Raw genomic sequence first — 17,706 nt, 5'->3', positions numbered from 1 at the left:
ACAGAGAGATTAAATTTGAATTTAAGTGTAATTAATTGTTTAAGTGGAGTTCAGAAATCTTAAAGATCCTCCTTGATCTCAAAAAAAAAAAAAAGAAAAAAAATGATACTCGTCCTTAAATTAATCTTTTTAGAAAAGCGGAGGATGTCAAATGCTTACGAAAAGAGTGCTTGAGTTTAAAATCTATAAGGACTTGCCAATAATTATTTAATCTCTACTTTATTGGAAAATGTTAAATGTTCAAATTATAAACGCTAAGGAGACTCTTACTTTTGACTCTCCGTTATCTCATGTTTTTTACACAATTTTCGTGCCAACATTGTAAAACATTGTGCCAAAAGTATGAGGTGGCTGAGAGCCCATGAAGAGTCTCACTTTGAGAGAGTCTCCTTAGCAATCTTATTAAATTGAATTTTCTCATGTGAAATTGTTTTAATGTTCTTAAAAAATAGTGATATTCGTTAAAACAATTTCAACAATAAATTAGAGACATGTACAAGATATGAATATCAACATAACTGTAAAAACACCTAAAAGGCTAAACGCGACAAGATCCGCACTAACTAAAAAGTCCAAATATAACATGTGATCCAGTATAATAGTGGATAGGGTGTGAGGGGTTACTATATTCCAAGAAACAAAGGTTTTAGAAAATCTTTATATTTTTGCTCACTCATATTTTTGTTTTGCGCCCTGTAGGACTTAGTAGTTGTATTCTAGTGTAGACGAGGATCATTGGTACTTGCTGACATCCTGTTCCGATTATGTAAAAAGTTATTTTATGTTACTTCGTACAAATATCCATCCTATCCAAATGAGAATATTCTTTAATTGTGTTACATTTTTAAATATGCTCTGACATTGCATGCTTTGTAATAAGGGTTCACCCTACAATGCGCACTTTTAGTTAGACTTTGGTTTTAATGTATCTGTACTTTTACACATCACTTATATATTATGGCTTTGTGACCCTCCAAGTGATGGCTAGCATGCCTTGATTTTTGGGTCCACGTGGATATCTGGGTGAGGATGTATCGAAGGGCATCTCATGCCTAAGTCAAAAGTAGTGGATAGAAAAGAGAACTTGAGAGAGTTCTTAGTAGTAAGTGGTGATTACGGTTTCCTTTGTTACTTGCCTATTTATAGGGAATAATCCTAGCAGGTAGCTGGGCGGGGAGATTGCAGAACATACTAGGCAGTCCTTGATGATGCAAGCCAATATCCATAGTCCTGCCAGCTAGTAGTTCTGAAGGTCCTTGTTGGTAAGAGCACATATTGAGCATAGTGTCCATATGTCCATCTTCTATTGGATGTGGTTATTATGTCTCCACAATTACTACCAAACACGAATTTACATTATTTATTTTAACATTTTATATATTGATACCAAACGTGTTTACAATGTTTTCATTCTCAAAAATCATTCTCGAATTAAACTACTAGATGATTCTCAAACCATAAAAATCAATATTATGTGTGTGTTGCTGGTTTTACAAAACAGTTCTTCAAAAGTCCTTTTATAAAACGTTACCAAATGGCCGTTATAAACTCCTTTAAAATCTTGTTTGAATACAATTTTTTTTTGTGTGAACAAACGATATTATCTACACTAAGAGATAATGAGTGGACTAAGTCTCCTAATAGACTAGCAATAATATGATTTAAAATTTACCTTTGACGATAATCGAACCTAAGACCTCATGTATTTAAACTCTTATAATCCATCTTAGGAATTAGGATGTGCTTCCTAACCATCCTAACAATGTCCAACGTAGCTTTGCTTCAAGCACTTCTCCATCACCCACATGAATTGCAAAATCAATGATCCAGTCTCCAAAAAGTTATGACAAAGGAGTCCACCTGCCACCATAAACCCATCTCCATTCTTTTAACAGACCATTCAACGTCTTCAATTAGGTGAGTATTGCTTTCATATTATTATTATTCTGATTAACCTGTCCTTTTATTAAATTGATCTACTTGCTACGAATTCAAGTGCTCATTTTTCAATGTCTGGGTCGGATGTGATTCAACGCATTAAATATGAAAACCCACAATTGAAAGTGATTCTTCTACAAACTGGCTCACAATATTCAAGCAGCAATGCAAGTAACGTCTAAAACACAATTTCAATTTTCGATATTTTTCCGGCCTCGATTGCATGAAGCATTCACCAATGTAGGTGCTATGGTCATCAAACAAACAAACAAAAATGAAGACAAAGTTACAGTTCTTGCATAAAGTTTCGATTTAATAACATAAACAACGCAGAAGTCAAGAAAATAAATAAACCCACCATTTCCAATTAACCAATCTGTGAAAAAATAGATCCGAAATGCGTATCCTACCACAGAATGGCCTGACTCACCGCACAATGACTAAAAGCCAAACCCAGAATTGACGTACCAGCTCCAGAGTTCCCCAAAATTTTGCATATTGTTGGAACTCATCAGAGAACCGCTCCAAGTACTTCAAAATGATAAGTCCTTTAGACTAACCGACAACTGCGAGTCTGCGACCACCAAAGCAACCAAATACTCTGAATGGACCGTCAACGACTTTGTTTCTCTATATTCCCGTTACTACATGAATGGAAGAGGCAAAGAAGAGCAAGGGAAAATTGAAGCCACAACGAGAGAAGCAAAATCATGAAGCTGTGGCAGCTGCTGCCTCCTCCATCTTCTCTTTTTCAATCTCTGCTCTCCTCTGTTCAGCATGCTGTGCAACGCCATTTGCAAGAGCCTGATACTGGAAGTCCAGAGTCTGCATAAGGCTGTGAACTCTCAACGGATCTGATGCTTGCATGGCTTCACGAGCAACGCATAGGAAATAAGGAAACATGTCAAAAATGCCATAAATTTAAAAGTTATTCAACAGATAACACGGGAAAGTTTGTCCACATACCTTTGACTGCATCAACAAAATGGATAAAAGGATCCACATCATCAATTGGTGACTGTAATTCCTCATCATCACTGAAATCATCGTCCGAGTCTGAGTCATATTCATCACTAGGGCGGAAAGACTTGCCTGTAGCACCCCGCAAACGATAATTAATTAGCCGGCAGTGGATACATATAGCAAGAAAGAACAATGTGAAAACATGCAGTAAAAGAAAATACAATCATTTGAACAGAAAATAAAAAAGCTCGCGACAATATCTCAAGGGATGCAGGGGACTAAGCGCGTCATCATTAAATTGCATGCATAAGGGTCCTATGGGACTGTTAGGCATCTTTATTGACTTATAGTACCTGGGCAAGCACCATGCTGGCCTTTCACATCACACCTCACAAGAACTAAAATAATTTAAAGAAAATGAACTTGAACAAACATCAAGCATCGAGAATCACCTGAAAGCCTGACTAACTTGTTGTGATGTAATTTTAGTATCTTAACAAAAAAAGGGGAAATGAAATTCAAATTTTGGGATGAGTTAGAAAGGTGAATTGTTCAGTCAATATTAGGCATCACAAACCAGGATAATGTGACGACACTACACAGCATGTTTAACTTCACCCTTACTCTCAAAAGATCATAAAAGATGACCACCATAGAATAGCAAGTATTCTCTCTAAAAAAATTCTAATAAGAGAACAGGGCACACCTAACTTTTGAAGTTTAACGCTATCAACTTCATCACCATCCTCGGCATCAAGTCCCATTTCCTTGTCAGATCCATCCCATATTCATCATCATCATCAGTTTGGAAACCATCCATTTCGTCGTTATCTTCTGGTTCTTCCTCCTTTGTAGCTTCTGCCAACACAACATTATTAAGTGTCAAAAACTGATAGTAAAAAACTTAAGTGCAGGAGTCATGCAAACAAAAGTTATAAATTAAAATGTAGAAGTAACATATTTTACTAGCTACAATGAAATGTATAAACATTCTCATTTCTAAATCTGAATTGATTCACATTATAAATCTAAATATTCCCATTCGTCGAATTAAATCACTGTCACACATTCCTCTCATACTTAATTTGTTTCAAGGATATTTAATCCAAGTGGAGATACAACTAGAGAGTAAATAACACGGATAATAAAATGAAGTGAAATTAACAATAAGACTAAGATAAGGCCATCTCCAACCGAAGGGTTCAGAGGGCCAGAGGGCCGAAAATAGCCCTAAAACCGTCTCCAACCGAGGGCTAGGCCAGAGGGCTCTGGAATCTGGGAGGGCCCCACGGGATCGGAGAGGGCTGGAGGGCTAGAGGGCTGACTGCTTTCGGCCAGCCAGCCAGCCTCGGGCTGGCTATTTTTTTTTTTAATGATTTCCTATTGCTATCGGTTATAGCCGACAGCATTAAAGATATTCTTTTTTTTTTAATAGTTCAACTATTAGTGTCGGTTATAACCGACACTAATAATTTGAAATGTTTTTTAATATAACGGCTAGTAGCCGTTGTATTATTAGGCCTTTTTTTTTTAATGAATTTAAACTTCATTTTTTTTAATTTTTTTTTAATGAATGTAAACTTCTTTTTTTCCCCTTTTTTTTTCCTTTTCATATGAATCAAATTTTGTTTCATATTTTTTTTCCTATAACTTTTATTTCACAAAATTTGTTTCATATTTTTTTTCAATTCTATTTTTTTCGTATAACTTCCTAGGCCATTTATACAACATTAAATTGTAGTTTTTAAATAATAAATTATGTTTGGCCCTATGGCCCTTTGGCCCTCGGTTGGAGACGGTTTTTTGTGACAGGGCTAAAACGAGCCCTTTGGCCCTCTGGCCCTCGGTTGGAGACGGAGGCAAATATGGCCCTGTACTGTTCATTAAAATATTAATATCTTGGGGAATCTTGGAGGGCTAGAGGGCTCAAACGAGCCCTCTGACCAGCCTTCGGTTGGAGATGGCCTAACAATAGGGATGGGAGAGAATAAGGACAGAACAATTATGAAAAAAAGTAAGTTTCTTCAAGCTTAAATGTTTTTCATAACAATTGTAAAACTGGCCGCACGATGTACGATGAACGAACACGATTCACGAATCTCCCAGATCCTTACCAAAAGGATCCGGAGAGGATCCTGTTGGTATGTAATGTACCTGCAGACATATAATAAGACTCCTTGCTTGCTGTCTTGCTGGTTAAGTAATTACTAATCAATGTATCAAATCACTCCTGAACAATAATTAAGTCCTATATATATATATATCATCCAATAATAATGGGAAAAGGAGATGCAAGCAGCTTCTATATCAGCCTTAACAAAATTCTTCTTAAATGTATATGTTTTTTTTTTTTTGGAAGAAAGAAGAAGAAGAAGAAGAAGAAACTTAAATGTCTATGTTTGGTGCAAAGTTGCACTCAAAAGGAAGAGCCACCCTTCCAAATAAGGTGATATATTTTTGGCATATATATTTTATATCTATCTCATCTTAATAATCTAATTGTTCTTCTGATTGATTAACAATCACTTGCTGACCATAAAGTGTGTGGTTGCCTGTGTTCTTTAGACTTTAAACAGTATACTACAAACACCAGAAAATTAATTTATTAAATAAAGAGCAATCTTATTCTTGTGCCCTTAAAATATAATCATTTCCAGGCTAAAAGTCGTTCTAAAATTGCTTCGTCTGGTAATAATTGTGCATGCATGTACGTCGCAAAGGAAAATATATTTGCATGAAAAAAATTAAGGTTGTTACTTTCGTTGCATCCCAAACCCATGCATATATGATGGTTAAATGTCATGCATACGAATATTGTACATCATTTTGTAAGATTTTAAGCCCTCTGTGTTTTAAAACTTTGAAAATGCATTTAATAGTCTATGGTCAAATAATATTTTTCTCTACATATAAGGAGGTTTAGGTTTAACGTCGGTGGATGACGAGTTCGATGCCAAAGTATTATGACATGCACACTTTACGGTCTAGCCCAAAATCCCCACCCATTAATATAAAGAAGTTTTAACGAAACACTCATGGTATTGTTCACTTTTAACGAAAAACCACATTTTTACTTTTTCCTGGTACTATTCACTACACATTTATTTGTCATTTTTCATTAAAACTAAAGTTTTTTTTTAACTTTTCATTAATTTTCCTTTAATATAAATATATTATTGGATTAAAAAAAAAGACTCTAATAATGTGTTTCCTTAAAAGTAAGTAATCCATAATAACTAATTAATAATCTAGTAAACAAGCTAGCCAAAACCCAATATCGAACTCGCAACAAATATTTATACCTTCCTCACATACACATGACATGACTTAAGACTTCCGGTAACTATCACTAGATCACGGAGGTTATGATAGTATATTTACAAAACTACGTAGTTTAAAACAGGATAATTCACTTACAATAAAGTTTTGCCACCACGAGTAGGAGTAGGAGTAGGAGTAGGAGTAGGATTCTGTCCCATCTTTTTTTCCATCCCCTCCCATTTGAATGGTCACGATTAAGCTACATTAACATCTTATATTAATTTTTTTATAAAAAGAGAAAGACAAAATAGAAAATGTAAGAGAAGGGAACGAAAGAGGATAAAAAGAGGAGAGATGAGAGAATCCTAATCTCCACAAGTACACTTACAACTAGGTATCACACTCAGCTTAAATATATCTTCCTAGTGTTATTGTCAGCCGAAAACAATGCTTTATTAGAAATAAATAGTATGATATCAACACCCTTAACTCATCTACGTCCTTAAACCGATCAGCCTGTAGATGTCAACTCATTGCAAATACAGCTATTAGAAAATTGACTTGAGAAGAGAAAAGAAAAGATGATTCAATCCAAAGCATAAATATATGGATGGCATGATAGATGGAAGGGTAGCATCATAACAGCTTAAAAGAGAACAAATAAATGAGGCAAAAGTACATATAAAGTGCACCACGGAACATATTATATGTTTAGGACTCCTTATGAATTCTCCATAACCTCAAGTTTTTTGCACAATATTTTATAATTCATTGAAATTAATGTTAAATTATGTGACAGAGAATCTATAGAGAGTCCACTTCAAGAAAGTCTCCTTAGCATTTTTCAAAAAAAAAAAAAAAAAAAAAAAATATATATATATATATATATATATATATATATATCTTTATATATAAAGCCAACAACTCATTTTGGGGTCACAAGCTTCACCAAAAAAATTTGGACAAAAATGCCCCCAATTCAAAAAATTTCAAAAGCAACCCAAAATAATGCATGGGCATTTTAGTCATTTTAACAATATGTTTTAATAATTAATTCTTTTTGTACAGTTTTTTTATTTTATTTTAAAATTAGTACCTCACAATAGGCTAGTAATAATGTGATTAAATTAGTTGTTCATTAAATATTATTTTCTCTATTTTTAAACACGTTCTAAACATCTTAAGAGGCGTGTAATGCCGATAATAAAAAAAAAAATTTCACATGCGCATAATAATGTGATTAAATTAGTTGTCAAATGATTGTTTTTTTTAACAAACGATATTATCTACACTAAGGGGGAGGGTGATGGGCTACCAATAATGTGATTCAATCAGTTGTTTATTAAATATTATTTTCTCTATTCTTAATGTAAATTCAATAGAATGTAGATGGAAATTGAAATACCAATTTTATTATGTGAATTTAGCTGCTTTGATTGGTTTGTGAGGGTTTTTTTTCTAGCATGATCTAAGATTATTCATTTACTTCAAATATTTGACTTTCCTTTTGTCAATTCACGAATATAAATACATTTAAAATGTGTAAGTCGCGCGTAACACGCTTTGATTCAAAAAATATCTTCTGCATGCGCGTGAGCGCGTGCATGAAGGCTAGTATATAATTAAGGTGCCACTACAAAACACATTCTGTTTAGGCTAATCCAATCCCTCTTTAAGATTGAAGCGATGGTTGTTAAAAGTTCATATAAATATGGTTTGGTGATTCTGCTTAACCTAATAATGCAATATATGGGACTACATCTGTTTATACCATATTTAGGGCCTCGTATTTAGAGCTCGTATAAATACTCAGAGGACGTAAATGTAATTATGTAATAAAGGAAGGGGCAAATATGTAATTAGGGGAGGAGCCCTTATTCTATAAAAGGGCCTCCTCACCCTCACAAACCCTAGGTCTCTCCTATCTAGAGCAAAGCTCTCACACTTTCTCCCTCACTTCTCAGAGAAATACAATACAATCAGTGTGGACGTAGCCCAAACCTTGGGATGAACAACGATACATCTTGTGTTATTTACATTACTTGCAGATTCACGGTCGGATTTACGTTGTTCTAAGACCTCCGGTTTTGTGCATCAACATTTGGCGCTGTCTGTGGGAATTGACACGAAAAGTTATGTCAGGTATCTCTCAATTTTTCACCTCCGCCATGAATCTGCAAAAACCAAAAACAAGCCCACAAAAACCCAACACACACCGAATTCTATAGAACGAAGCAAAACAAGGTGCTTTATTGTCATCGGCCAGAGAAACTCAGATGCAGGAGGAGGAAGAGACTCCGGAGAATGAAGCAGCGGTAGCAATGGGTCACACACCCACTAGTGGTAGGCCGGGGGCAGTGTGGCTCCACTGGGTTTGGGCCCTTATGTCATCCCGGAAAGGCTGTGCCGGCAATTTCTTTACCAAGCCTTTCAAGGCCTTCGCCGTTGCTTCCCTCTACGTCGGCTCTGTGGCCACCGTCGGTGTTGTTGAGTTTGGCTACAACCACACCTCCGGCTTCGTCTAGCTCAAGCAGAAGAAAAGAAAAGTGTGCGATCGTCCGAACAGTAATCTGATGGCTGAGATTTGGCGAGGTCTGCGAAGAGCCAGTCCAATCTGCTACTGCATCAGCTCAAAACGCAGCACCCTCCGGTTTTCTCTGCCTGGCCTGCAACCGCAAAACGCAGCACCCCACTTCTCCACTGAATTCCGATCCAGACTAACTAGCTAAAAAAAAAAAAATAGAGAGAGGGATATCGGAGATGTCGTAGTGAACGGGCGACGAAATTCAGAGATTTGTTTGCCTACACAGATCTCCCTCATTTTTGATATCCCCAGACCACTGAATCAAAATCCCAACAAAGCTTAACCCATCAATTTGCATTTAACCACGCAAATGGGTTGTCTTTTGAATTAATTGCTTCTGGGTCGGTTTTCGTTTGTGGATTAACCACCAGGAATTTTTTGATAGTTTGTTGGGGGTCCGTGCTGGCCCAATCTCTCCGGTTTGAAATCAAGGAAGGAGCTCGAATTGCCTGAAATTCTTCCCGGTTCTTGTGTTAATTCCTCCTGCGGTGAATGTGAAATTTACCCTCAGTCCCAAAGGCTCTGTTTTGGTGCAGACGACCCAAAGGAAAAAGAAAGTAAAAGCAAAGCAAAGCAGCGCAAGGAAAGAGAAAGAAAAGCAAAAGAAGAAAGCAGAAAGAAAAACAATCAAGTGAGCTACGACACAAAAGCAAAAGACAGAGACGCAGTGGAGAGAAAAGAAGAAAAGCAAAAGATTTTCGTATTATTATGATTCCTTTTGTCTGCCAGATGAAGAGACAGAGAGAGTGCAGTAGAAAAACACTGCAAAAGCAAGGAATAAACACCCCACCAGAATGATGTAACTTATTTTCCTTATTTTTCGGAAACATCTGTATAAACCTCACCAGAGGGTAATATGTATAAATCCCATTAGAGGGTAAAAAAAAAAGCCCAAAATAAATGGGCTAGAATGCTGTGTAGAGGGCGAATGCCCATAAGCCCAAAATAACACCAACCAGGTGATCAAAAGTATGCCAGTACTTCCAAAATTATTTGGCAACCTGCCACTATTACCACCAACCAGGTGATGAAATGTACAACCGTACTCTAATATCATTTGGCAACTAGCCATTCATGCCACCAACCAGGTGATGAAATGTACAATCCGTATTCTACTTCATGCCACCAACTAGGTGATCAAAAGTACGCCTAGTACTTAAATCATGTCAATCATACATGAGCATTACTCATGTCAATCATACATAAACATTCATGAGCATCACTCAACCAATCATACATAAACAATCATGAGCATCACTCATGTCAACATCCATGAGCATCACTCATGTCAATCAGCTTCAAAAGCTTCATTTACAAAAGCTCTAGCTTCAAAAGCTTCATTTAAAGAGCTCTAGCTTCAAAAGCTTCATTTACAGAGCTCTAGCTTCAAAAGCGTCATTTACAGAGCTATAGCTTCAAAAGCTTCATTTACAGAGCTCCAGCTTCAAAGCTTCACTTGCAAAGCTTCATTTACAAAGCTTCAATGCAGGGTATACAAATATCGCCTCATGAAAAATACTTGGGAGACTTAGCCCATTACTTATGTATTGAGGAGCGAGCCCTTATTCTATAAAAGGGACTCCCTCACTTTCATTAGAGAGCACATATTATTCATGTACCGAGGAGCGAGCCCTTATTTTATAAAAGAGACTCCCTCACTATCATTAGAGAGCAACGCCGCCAGCTGAGCAACCACCTCGCCGCAAGCATCACTCCTAACCCATCACTTATGTATTGAGGAGCGAGCCCTTATTCTATAAAAGGGACTCCCTCACCACCATTTGAGAGCATCGCCGCCTATTGAGCAACCGCCTCGCCGCGAGCATCAACTCTAGCCCATCATTTATGTATTGAGGAACGAGCCCTTATTCTATAAAAGGGACTCCCTCACCATCATTAGAGAGCATCAACTCTAGCCCATCATTCATGTATTGATGAGCGAACCCTTATTCTATAAAAGGGACTCTCTCATCTTCAAACGCTGCAAGCCGAGCCAACCAAGGCAACATAAGCCACGAGCCTCGCAGCCTCGCAGCATGTGCTACTTCTAGTTGAGCATCAGTTCAAGACAACATCTAGTTGCTTCGGCCCACACATGGACTGAATTTCAAGTCTCCAGCCAAAAGACTCTCTTGACTGAAGACTTGGGGGATTACTGTTTATACCATATTTAGGGCCTCGTATAAATACTCAGAGGACTTAAATGCAATTATGTAATAAAGAAAGGGGCAAATATGTAATTAGGGGAGGAGCCCTTATTCTATAAAAAGGCCTCATCACCTTCACAAACCCTAGGTCTTTCCTATCTAGAGCAAAGTTCTCACACTATCTCCCTCACTTCTCAGAGAAATACAATACAATCAATGTGGACGTAGCCCAAACCTTGGGGTGAACCACGATACATCTTGTGTTATTTACATTACTTACAGATTTACGGCCGGATTTACGTTGTTCCAAGACCTCCGGTTTTGTGCATCAACAATATCCTATGTCATTTCCATGCCAAAAGGGTTGGAGGTATACGTGCGTCAAAAGTCGAATGGTTGTTTTATGTATTGAAATACGTATATGGGGCCTTGGAAAAACTTAAAAAGGAAAAAAGGGACAAGAGAAATCAAATCAGATGAACAACTACACAAAACTTTCTTTACTTGTTTTCCAAAAAAAAAACTCTCTTTACTTTTATGTTTTGGAAAGAATCATCATGGGGTTGAATCCACACACTTCTCAAAGCCACTTGGATTAAAATGACAGAGAGATTTAAATTTGAATTTAGGGAAAAAGATTGTTGACTACCCTTATGTTTTGTGGTTTTCAACATTTAGTACATCAAGTTTTTTTCATCCCAAAGTCATACCTAAAGTGTAAATTCTAGGACAATCTCATACATCCATTAGTCAAACTGTTCAATCTGCCGTTAATTGTGACGTGGCGTCCATGTGGACAATGACTGGGCGCCACGTGTCATCCACGTTTTTTTTCCTTCTTCTTATTCTTCTTATTCTTCTTCTGGGGTTCGGTTTTTTTTTTCTTTTCTTCTTCTTCTTCTTCTTCCTCATCCTTCTTTTTCTTCTGGGTTGCAGGGGGTTAGGTTTCGAGGGGGGGGGGAAGGAGGGACAAACTGGGTTCCCTTTTTTTTTTCTTTCTTTCTTCTTCTTCCTCCGAGTCTGGGTTACAGATTTGGATTTTTTTTTCTTCTTCCTTTTTCTTATTCTTCTTCTTCTTCTTCTTCTTCTTCTTCTTCTTCTTATCGCCGTGAGTCTTTGGTGATAATAAAACTCAGCTAATAATACCTGGAGGGTGAAGACAAGACAAGGGTGAGTGGCCATGTAAGTAAATTACTAATAGAAAACATATAACACATGTAATCCCTCGTTACAACACCTGTATAATTTCCAGAGAAATCATAATGTACCACCACACAACATCTCAACAATAATATCAAATAATCAAGCGATTAATATCTCATAATAGTACGCAAGTCGGAGTCACCTCTAGTGACCTATATCATCAATCATGGCTAACATATAAGTCGAAGTCACCTCTAGTGACCTATACGACATATTCATATCTCATCAATCGTGGCTCATCAATCATGGCTAGCATATAAGTCGGAGTCACCTCTAGTGACCTATACGACATATTCATATCTCATCACATATCTCATCAATCATGGCTAGCATAGAAGTCGGAGTCACTTCTAGTGACCTATACGACATATTCATATTTCATCACAATACTCATCAATCATGGCTAGCATATAAGTCAGAGTCACCTTTAGTAACCTATACGACATATTCATATCTTATCACATATCTCATCAATCATGGCTAGCATATAAGTCGGAGTCACTTCTAGTGACCTATACGACATATTCATATTTCATCACAATACTCATCAATCATGGCTAACATATAAGTCAGAGTCACCTCTAGTGACCTATACGACATATTCATATCTCATCACATATCTCATCAATCATGGCTAACATATAAGTCGAAGTCACTTCTAGTGACCTATACGACATATTCATATCTCATCACATATCTCATCAATCATGGCTAGCATATAAGTCGGAGTCATTTCTAGTGATGTAGTGACCTATACAACATATTCATATCTCATCACATATCTCATCAATCATGCTAATACCGTATACCTACTTGAATTTACTTAAACTTACCTGAACTTACCTGAATGTCCTACGTTCACCCTTACACTTCAGAGAGTTCACAGCAACACACTTATATATAATGCATCATATGCCAATTCATATACAAATTATAAACTTATATGCATGGCATTTAATGCATAATCTCATTTAAACATATTTATGGGAAAATATCAAGTGTATACATATATACTTAAAACCAAAAACCCACACATATTGCTCAATTCCTTAAACAAGGCTATGGTCTCGGTTATTTAATCTCATTTCTTATATGGCTGCATCTAACGTCTCGTTAGACTGCCTACGTACCATAAGCAGGGATCAAACCATTCGTAGTTCACAATAATCATTTATAGTAATACGTATATGGATAGATCACGATGAAATCTAACTCAACCATCTCATAGTATTTTATAACATATAAATATATATGTCATGGCATAAGTTTCTCAGTTTTATTTAAAAGTATTTATAGAATTATCAATCATGAAACATAAGATGAGCAAGGAAAGATCCATTCACCTGGAGTCCATGCTACAACTTCCTAGCATAACCATCGAGGCGTCCCGAGCGATCGGCGCCAGCTTGGAGTCCAACTGGTGCCCGGAGGTGATCGGAAAATGGTCTGAAAGACGGCTGTCCGCGGGAAAACTGGTAACTCGTCGGAATTTCTGGGCAACCTTACATGATGGCTATCTCATCGTGATTTGGCCGGGAAACACCTCGAAAGTGGCGAAGGTCGTCGGAAACTGTGACCCAGGCCAAATAGGCCGGGAAGAGCTTCAATTTTGTTAAAATCCGTCGGTAACCCTATACTTGGGTGAACTTCGATTCTTTTTCCTCGGTGCTCCAACGGGGTTAAGGCTGGTGGTGATTTTCTCCTGGGATGATGGGCTAGAAAGCCCAAGTGGTGGTGTCGGCTATTGCTTTGCCGATTCGTCGGAAAAATGAAAAGGGTGGCCGGAACACCATTGGTTTTCATCGATTTTTGTGGCCTCGAACCGCCACGTACAGGGTTAACCAAGGTGGTTCTTAGGTGGGTTCTGTAGAGAGGAATGAGAGCTTCAAGATGGTGGTGGTGGCTTCGAAAAACTTCCCCGGAGTTGGCCGGAATCAGCCTTGGAAAATGGGTGGTCGTGAGCGGAAAAACCCACGGGAAAGCTCATTTTTCTGATTGGCTAGAGGCTTTGTCCTCCTTTTATGTGATTGGTTCCCTTTTCTCTTTGCTTAAAGGCTGATTGGTTAGTCTTCCCACAAGGTGGGAGTTCAAATAATTTAACTACCTTTAAATAACAAACTTCAAACGTCCGTAACTATACTGTTATAATTTTGACTCGTAAACAGCTTTCGCCTATGCGTTCGTAGTGACAAATACTACGAGGATATGCTAAAAGAATAAGTCATACGTCACTCTAAACGATGATCCGCGAAAGTCAAAGTCCTTGTCTCTAAGGTATTTTCATAAATTCACACTTCTAAAATTAATAAAAACACAAAATTTAGGACGGGCTGTCACAATTGTAACATCCCGACCCGGGTTCCACCACATCCCAAGCCCGCTCCACCACCGTAGCACGATATTGTCCGCTTTGGGTTTACCATTCCCTCACGGATTTGTTTTTTGGAACTCACGAGCAACTTCCCAATGGGTTACCCATCCTAGGAGTGCTATGGCCTCCTTCTCGCTTAACTTCAAAGTTCCTACGGAACCCGAAGCTAGTGAACTTCCAAAAGGCCTCGTGCTAGGTAAGGATGTGAATATACATTTAAGAATTACTCCTCTAGGTTTTTTTTTCTTCATTCTTCCTCCGAATCTGGGTTGCAGATTCGGTTTTTTTTTTTTTTTTCTTCTTCCTCCTGGGTTGCAAAATCATTTTTTTTCTTCCTTCGAATCTGGGTTGTAGATTCGGTTTTTTTTTTTTTTCTTCCTTCTTCTTCTTCTTCTTCTTCTTCCTCCGAATTTGCAGTTTTTTTTCCTTCTTCTTCTTCTTCTTCTTCTTCCTCCTCCGAATCTGGGTTGCAGATTTCGATTTTTTTTCTTCTTCTTATTCCTTCTCCTTCTCCTTCTTCTTCTTCTTCCTCTGAATCTGCATTTTTTTTTCTCCTTCTTCTTCCTTCTTCCTTCGAATCTTGGTTGCAAATTTCGTTTTTTTTCTTCTTCTTCCCCCTTTTTCTCCTTCTTCCTTCTTCTTCTTCTTCTTCCGAATCTGGGGAAAATGAAGGTTTTTATTTATTTATTTATTATTTATTAAAATTTTAATATATATATATATAATTTTATTTATTTATTTAATAAATAATTTATTTTTAATTTCCACGTGGATGACACGTGGTGCCCAGTCATTGTCCATATAGGCGCCACGTCACAGTTAATGAGAGACTTAACAGTTTGACTAACGGATGTATGAGATTGTCTCAAAATTTAGACTTTAGGTATGACTCTGGGACAAAAAAAACTTGATATACTAAATGTTGAAAATCATGAAACATGAGGGTAGTAAACAGTCTTTTGCCCTTGAATTTATGTATAATTAATTGTTCAAGTGGAGTTCAGAAATCTTAAAGATCCCCCTCCTTGATCTAAAAAAAAGAGAAGAGATCATCTCCGGATCTCTTCCACCAAGGTCACCGGATCAAGTGATTCGGCCCTTTCAAATTTCATCCAACGGTCCACCTGTTTTGACTTCTTAAAAGGTGTAATAATTTTTAGCCGTTGGATGAAATTTGAAAGGCCTGGATCATTTGATCCGGTGGCCTTGGTGAAAGAAATCCGGGGATGATCTCTTCTAAAAAAAAAAAAGATATTCGTTCTTAAATTAAGTTTTTTTTAGAAAAACGAAGGATGTCAAATGTGGATGCAAATTTTTGCCTTCTCCTTCTTTGACAAAATTGCACCTACAAAACAATCAACATCTTTGGTCAAGGCCAAGAGCCTCACGCACCCACGATGAATTGGGGGGGCTTTGGCTGAAGAACATCCGATACAAAAGTCAGAATTTAGAGAGAAGTATTTGGAGAGTTTTTGGGAGTTTTGCAAGAGTGTGGACCTCATTTTTTAGAAAAAATAGGGTCATGTATATAGGGAATGGAGGTGGCCGGCTCTTAGAGGTTTTTTGTGTGAAAATGGGTGATTTAATTGGTGATTAATGGATTAATTATGATTTAATCCATTAATTAGCCAATTAATCTCCATTTATATGGAATAATTTGTAGGTTATGAAGTAATTACCTAAGATGAGGATGGATGAGATAATTTGGAATTGGTTACATTTTTTGGACACTCTTGGCTTGATTAAAAAATGATTGTCCACTGCTCGCGCATAGGACAACCGGTGTGTCTCAGGGGTAACTTTGTCCTTTTTACCAAAAATCGACGTGTCGCCTTGTGATTATTTTTGGCTCCACAAGTGCCCCCACACCTACTAGGCTGCTCGTAGGAAAGGGTAGCAGATGTAGAGATCTTCTTGCTCTAGGAAACTTAGGATTATTTCCTGTTTTGATGCAAATTCCCTCTCTAATATGAAATTAGATCCTTCTAGGAAAGGGAAATAAATTTCTCTCAAAGCCTATCTAAGTCCACCTTAAATGGGTTATTAAATCAACTTTGGAGAGTGATTTATTCTACCCTACAAGAGAGAGAGAGCTTAAAGGATATTTGTTCCCTCTCCTCTAACAATCTTCTACATTTTGCCCGTGTAAATGACCGTCTTTCGTTGCTTTCTTCGTCTTCTCCATGCGTCACCAATGTAATAAAAACTTAATTTCTTCTTGTATTTTTCTTGGGTGGTGCTGCCACGGGGCAATCGTCGGGGTTGTGCGGCACGTCGGTTGATAAGGGCTAGGAGTTGGATTGGCATGGGCCAAGGATGTGATGTGGCAAGGGACATTGCTTGAGCAGCTCATCTTAATTGAAGCCAAGGATTGGTTTGACATGGGCCGAGGAAGTGGCGTGGAATAGGCAATTGTTTGGGCTGTCTGCTGAAAATGAGGAAACTACTTGATTTTGATTTTCAACTGCCATAGATAGAGCAGTCAAGGATGAAACTGCCAAGATCAGAGTTGCTCAAGATGAAGTGTCAGATGAGCGAACTATTAAGTGTAAAAGTGGCTGTTGCCCATAACCATTTATTGCTTCGTTGATCTTCAAGCATTCGATCTTTTGAACTATGTGGCCTTCTCGCACTGAAGAGTTTACCCAGATGGGTGTCAGCGATTTAGTTTACCTTAACGTATTGAAGAGCAATTAGTTTATCCTCTAGCACTGGAGAGCAAACCCAGATGGGTGTCGAGGAATTGGTTTACCCTCTCGCACTTAAGAGCAATTAGTTTACCCTTTCGCACTGGAGAGCAATTAGTTTATCCTCTCGCACTGAAGAGTAAACCCATATGGGTGTCGGGGAATTGGTTTACCCTCTCGCACTAAAGAGCAATTAGTTTATCCTCTCGCACTGGAGAGCAGACCTTTTTGGGTGTCGGGGAATTGGTTACTCTCTCGCACTGGAGAGCAATTAGTTTATCCTATCGTACTGGAGAGCATAGAAGTTGTTGTCGTGAGTGCAGCTGAGGAAAGCTGGACTACTGGATAACTGAAATAATCCTCAGGCTACGAGGTTTTGTTTAGTGAACTACTTGAGACTTCGAACTGCTTGTGGAACCCACATAAGGGTGTAAGTGCAGTGAGCTGCTCCCTGAATTATTGCGCCATCATTAGGTGTTTCATCTTGTGCCTTTTTGAGGCTTGGTTGGTGCGAGAAATTGCGTAATCGCTTGGTCATAAGCCTTTTTACTT

General features: G+C 37.8%; 1 protein-coding gene across 1 annotated transcript; it reads right to left on the bottom strand.

The window, feature by feature from the left end:
- Nucleotides 1-2,214: 2,214 nt before the first annotated feature.
- LOC139194892 (importin beta-like SAD2) lies at nt 2,215-3,747 on the bottom strand. Its single transcript, XM_070819890.1, has 3 exons — nt 3,608-3,747; nt 2,905-3,030; nt 2,215-2,807 (listed from the first exon to the last, which is right to left on the bottom strand). Exons 1-3 carry the CDS (start codon nt 3,663-3,665, stop codon nt 2,647-2,649), a joined length of 345 nt encoding a protein of 114 aa, XP_070675991.1. The 5' UTR covers nt 3,666-3,747; the 3' UTR covers nt 2,215-2,646.
- Between the last annotated feature and the right edge of the window lie 13,959 nt (nt 3,748-17,706).

Source organism: Malus domestica, chromosome 04, assembly GCF_042453785.1.
Source record: "Malus domestica chromosome 04, GDT2T_hap1".
Classification (NCBI taxonomy): domain Eukaryota; kingdom Viridiplantae; phylum Streptophyta; class Magnoliopsida; order Rosales; family Rosaceae; genus Malus; species Malus domestica.
Note: the sequence above shows the minus strand (reverse complement) of the source record. Positions and strands in the feature narration are given on the sequence as shown.

Bases quoted from the DNA above. Each gene is read 5' to 3' on its own strand.
- LOC139194892 (XM_070819890.1), bottom strand. From the start codon at position 3,665: ATGGGACTTGATGCCGAGGATGGTGATGAAGTTGATAGCGTTAAACTT. The intron at 3,031-3,607 runs GTGTGCCCTGTT...GGGGTGCTACAG, and splicing joins CGTTAAACTTCAAAAGTTAG to GCAAGTCTTTCCGCCCTAGT. The intron at 2,808-2,904 runs GTATGTGGACAA...TTGCTCGTGAAG, and splicing joins TTTTGTTGATGCAGTCAAAG to CCATGCAAGCATCAGATCCG.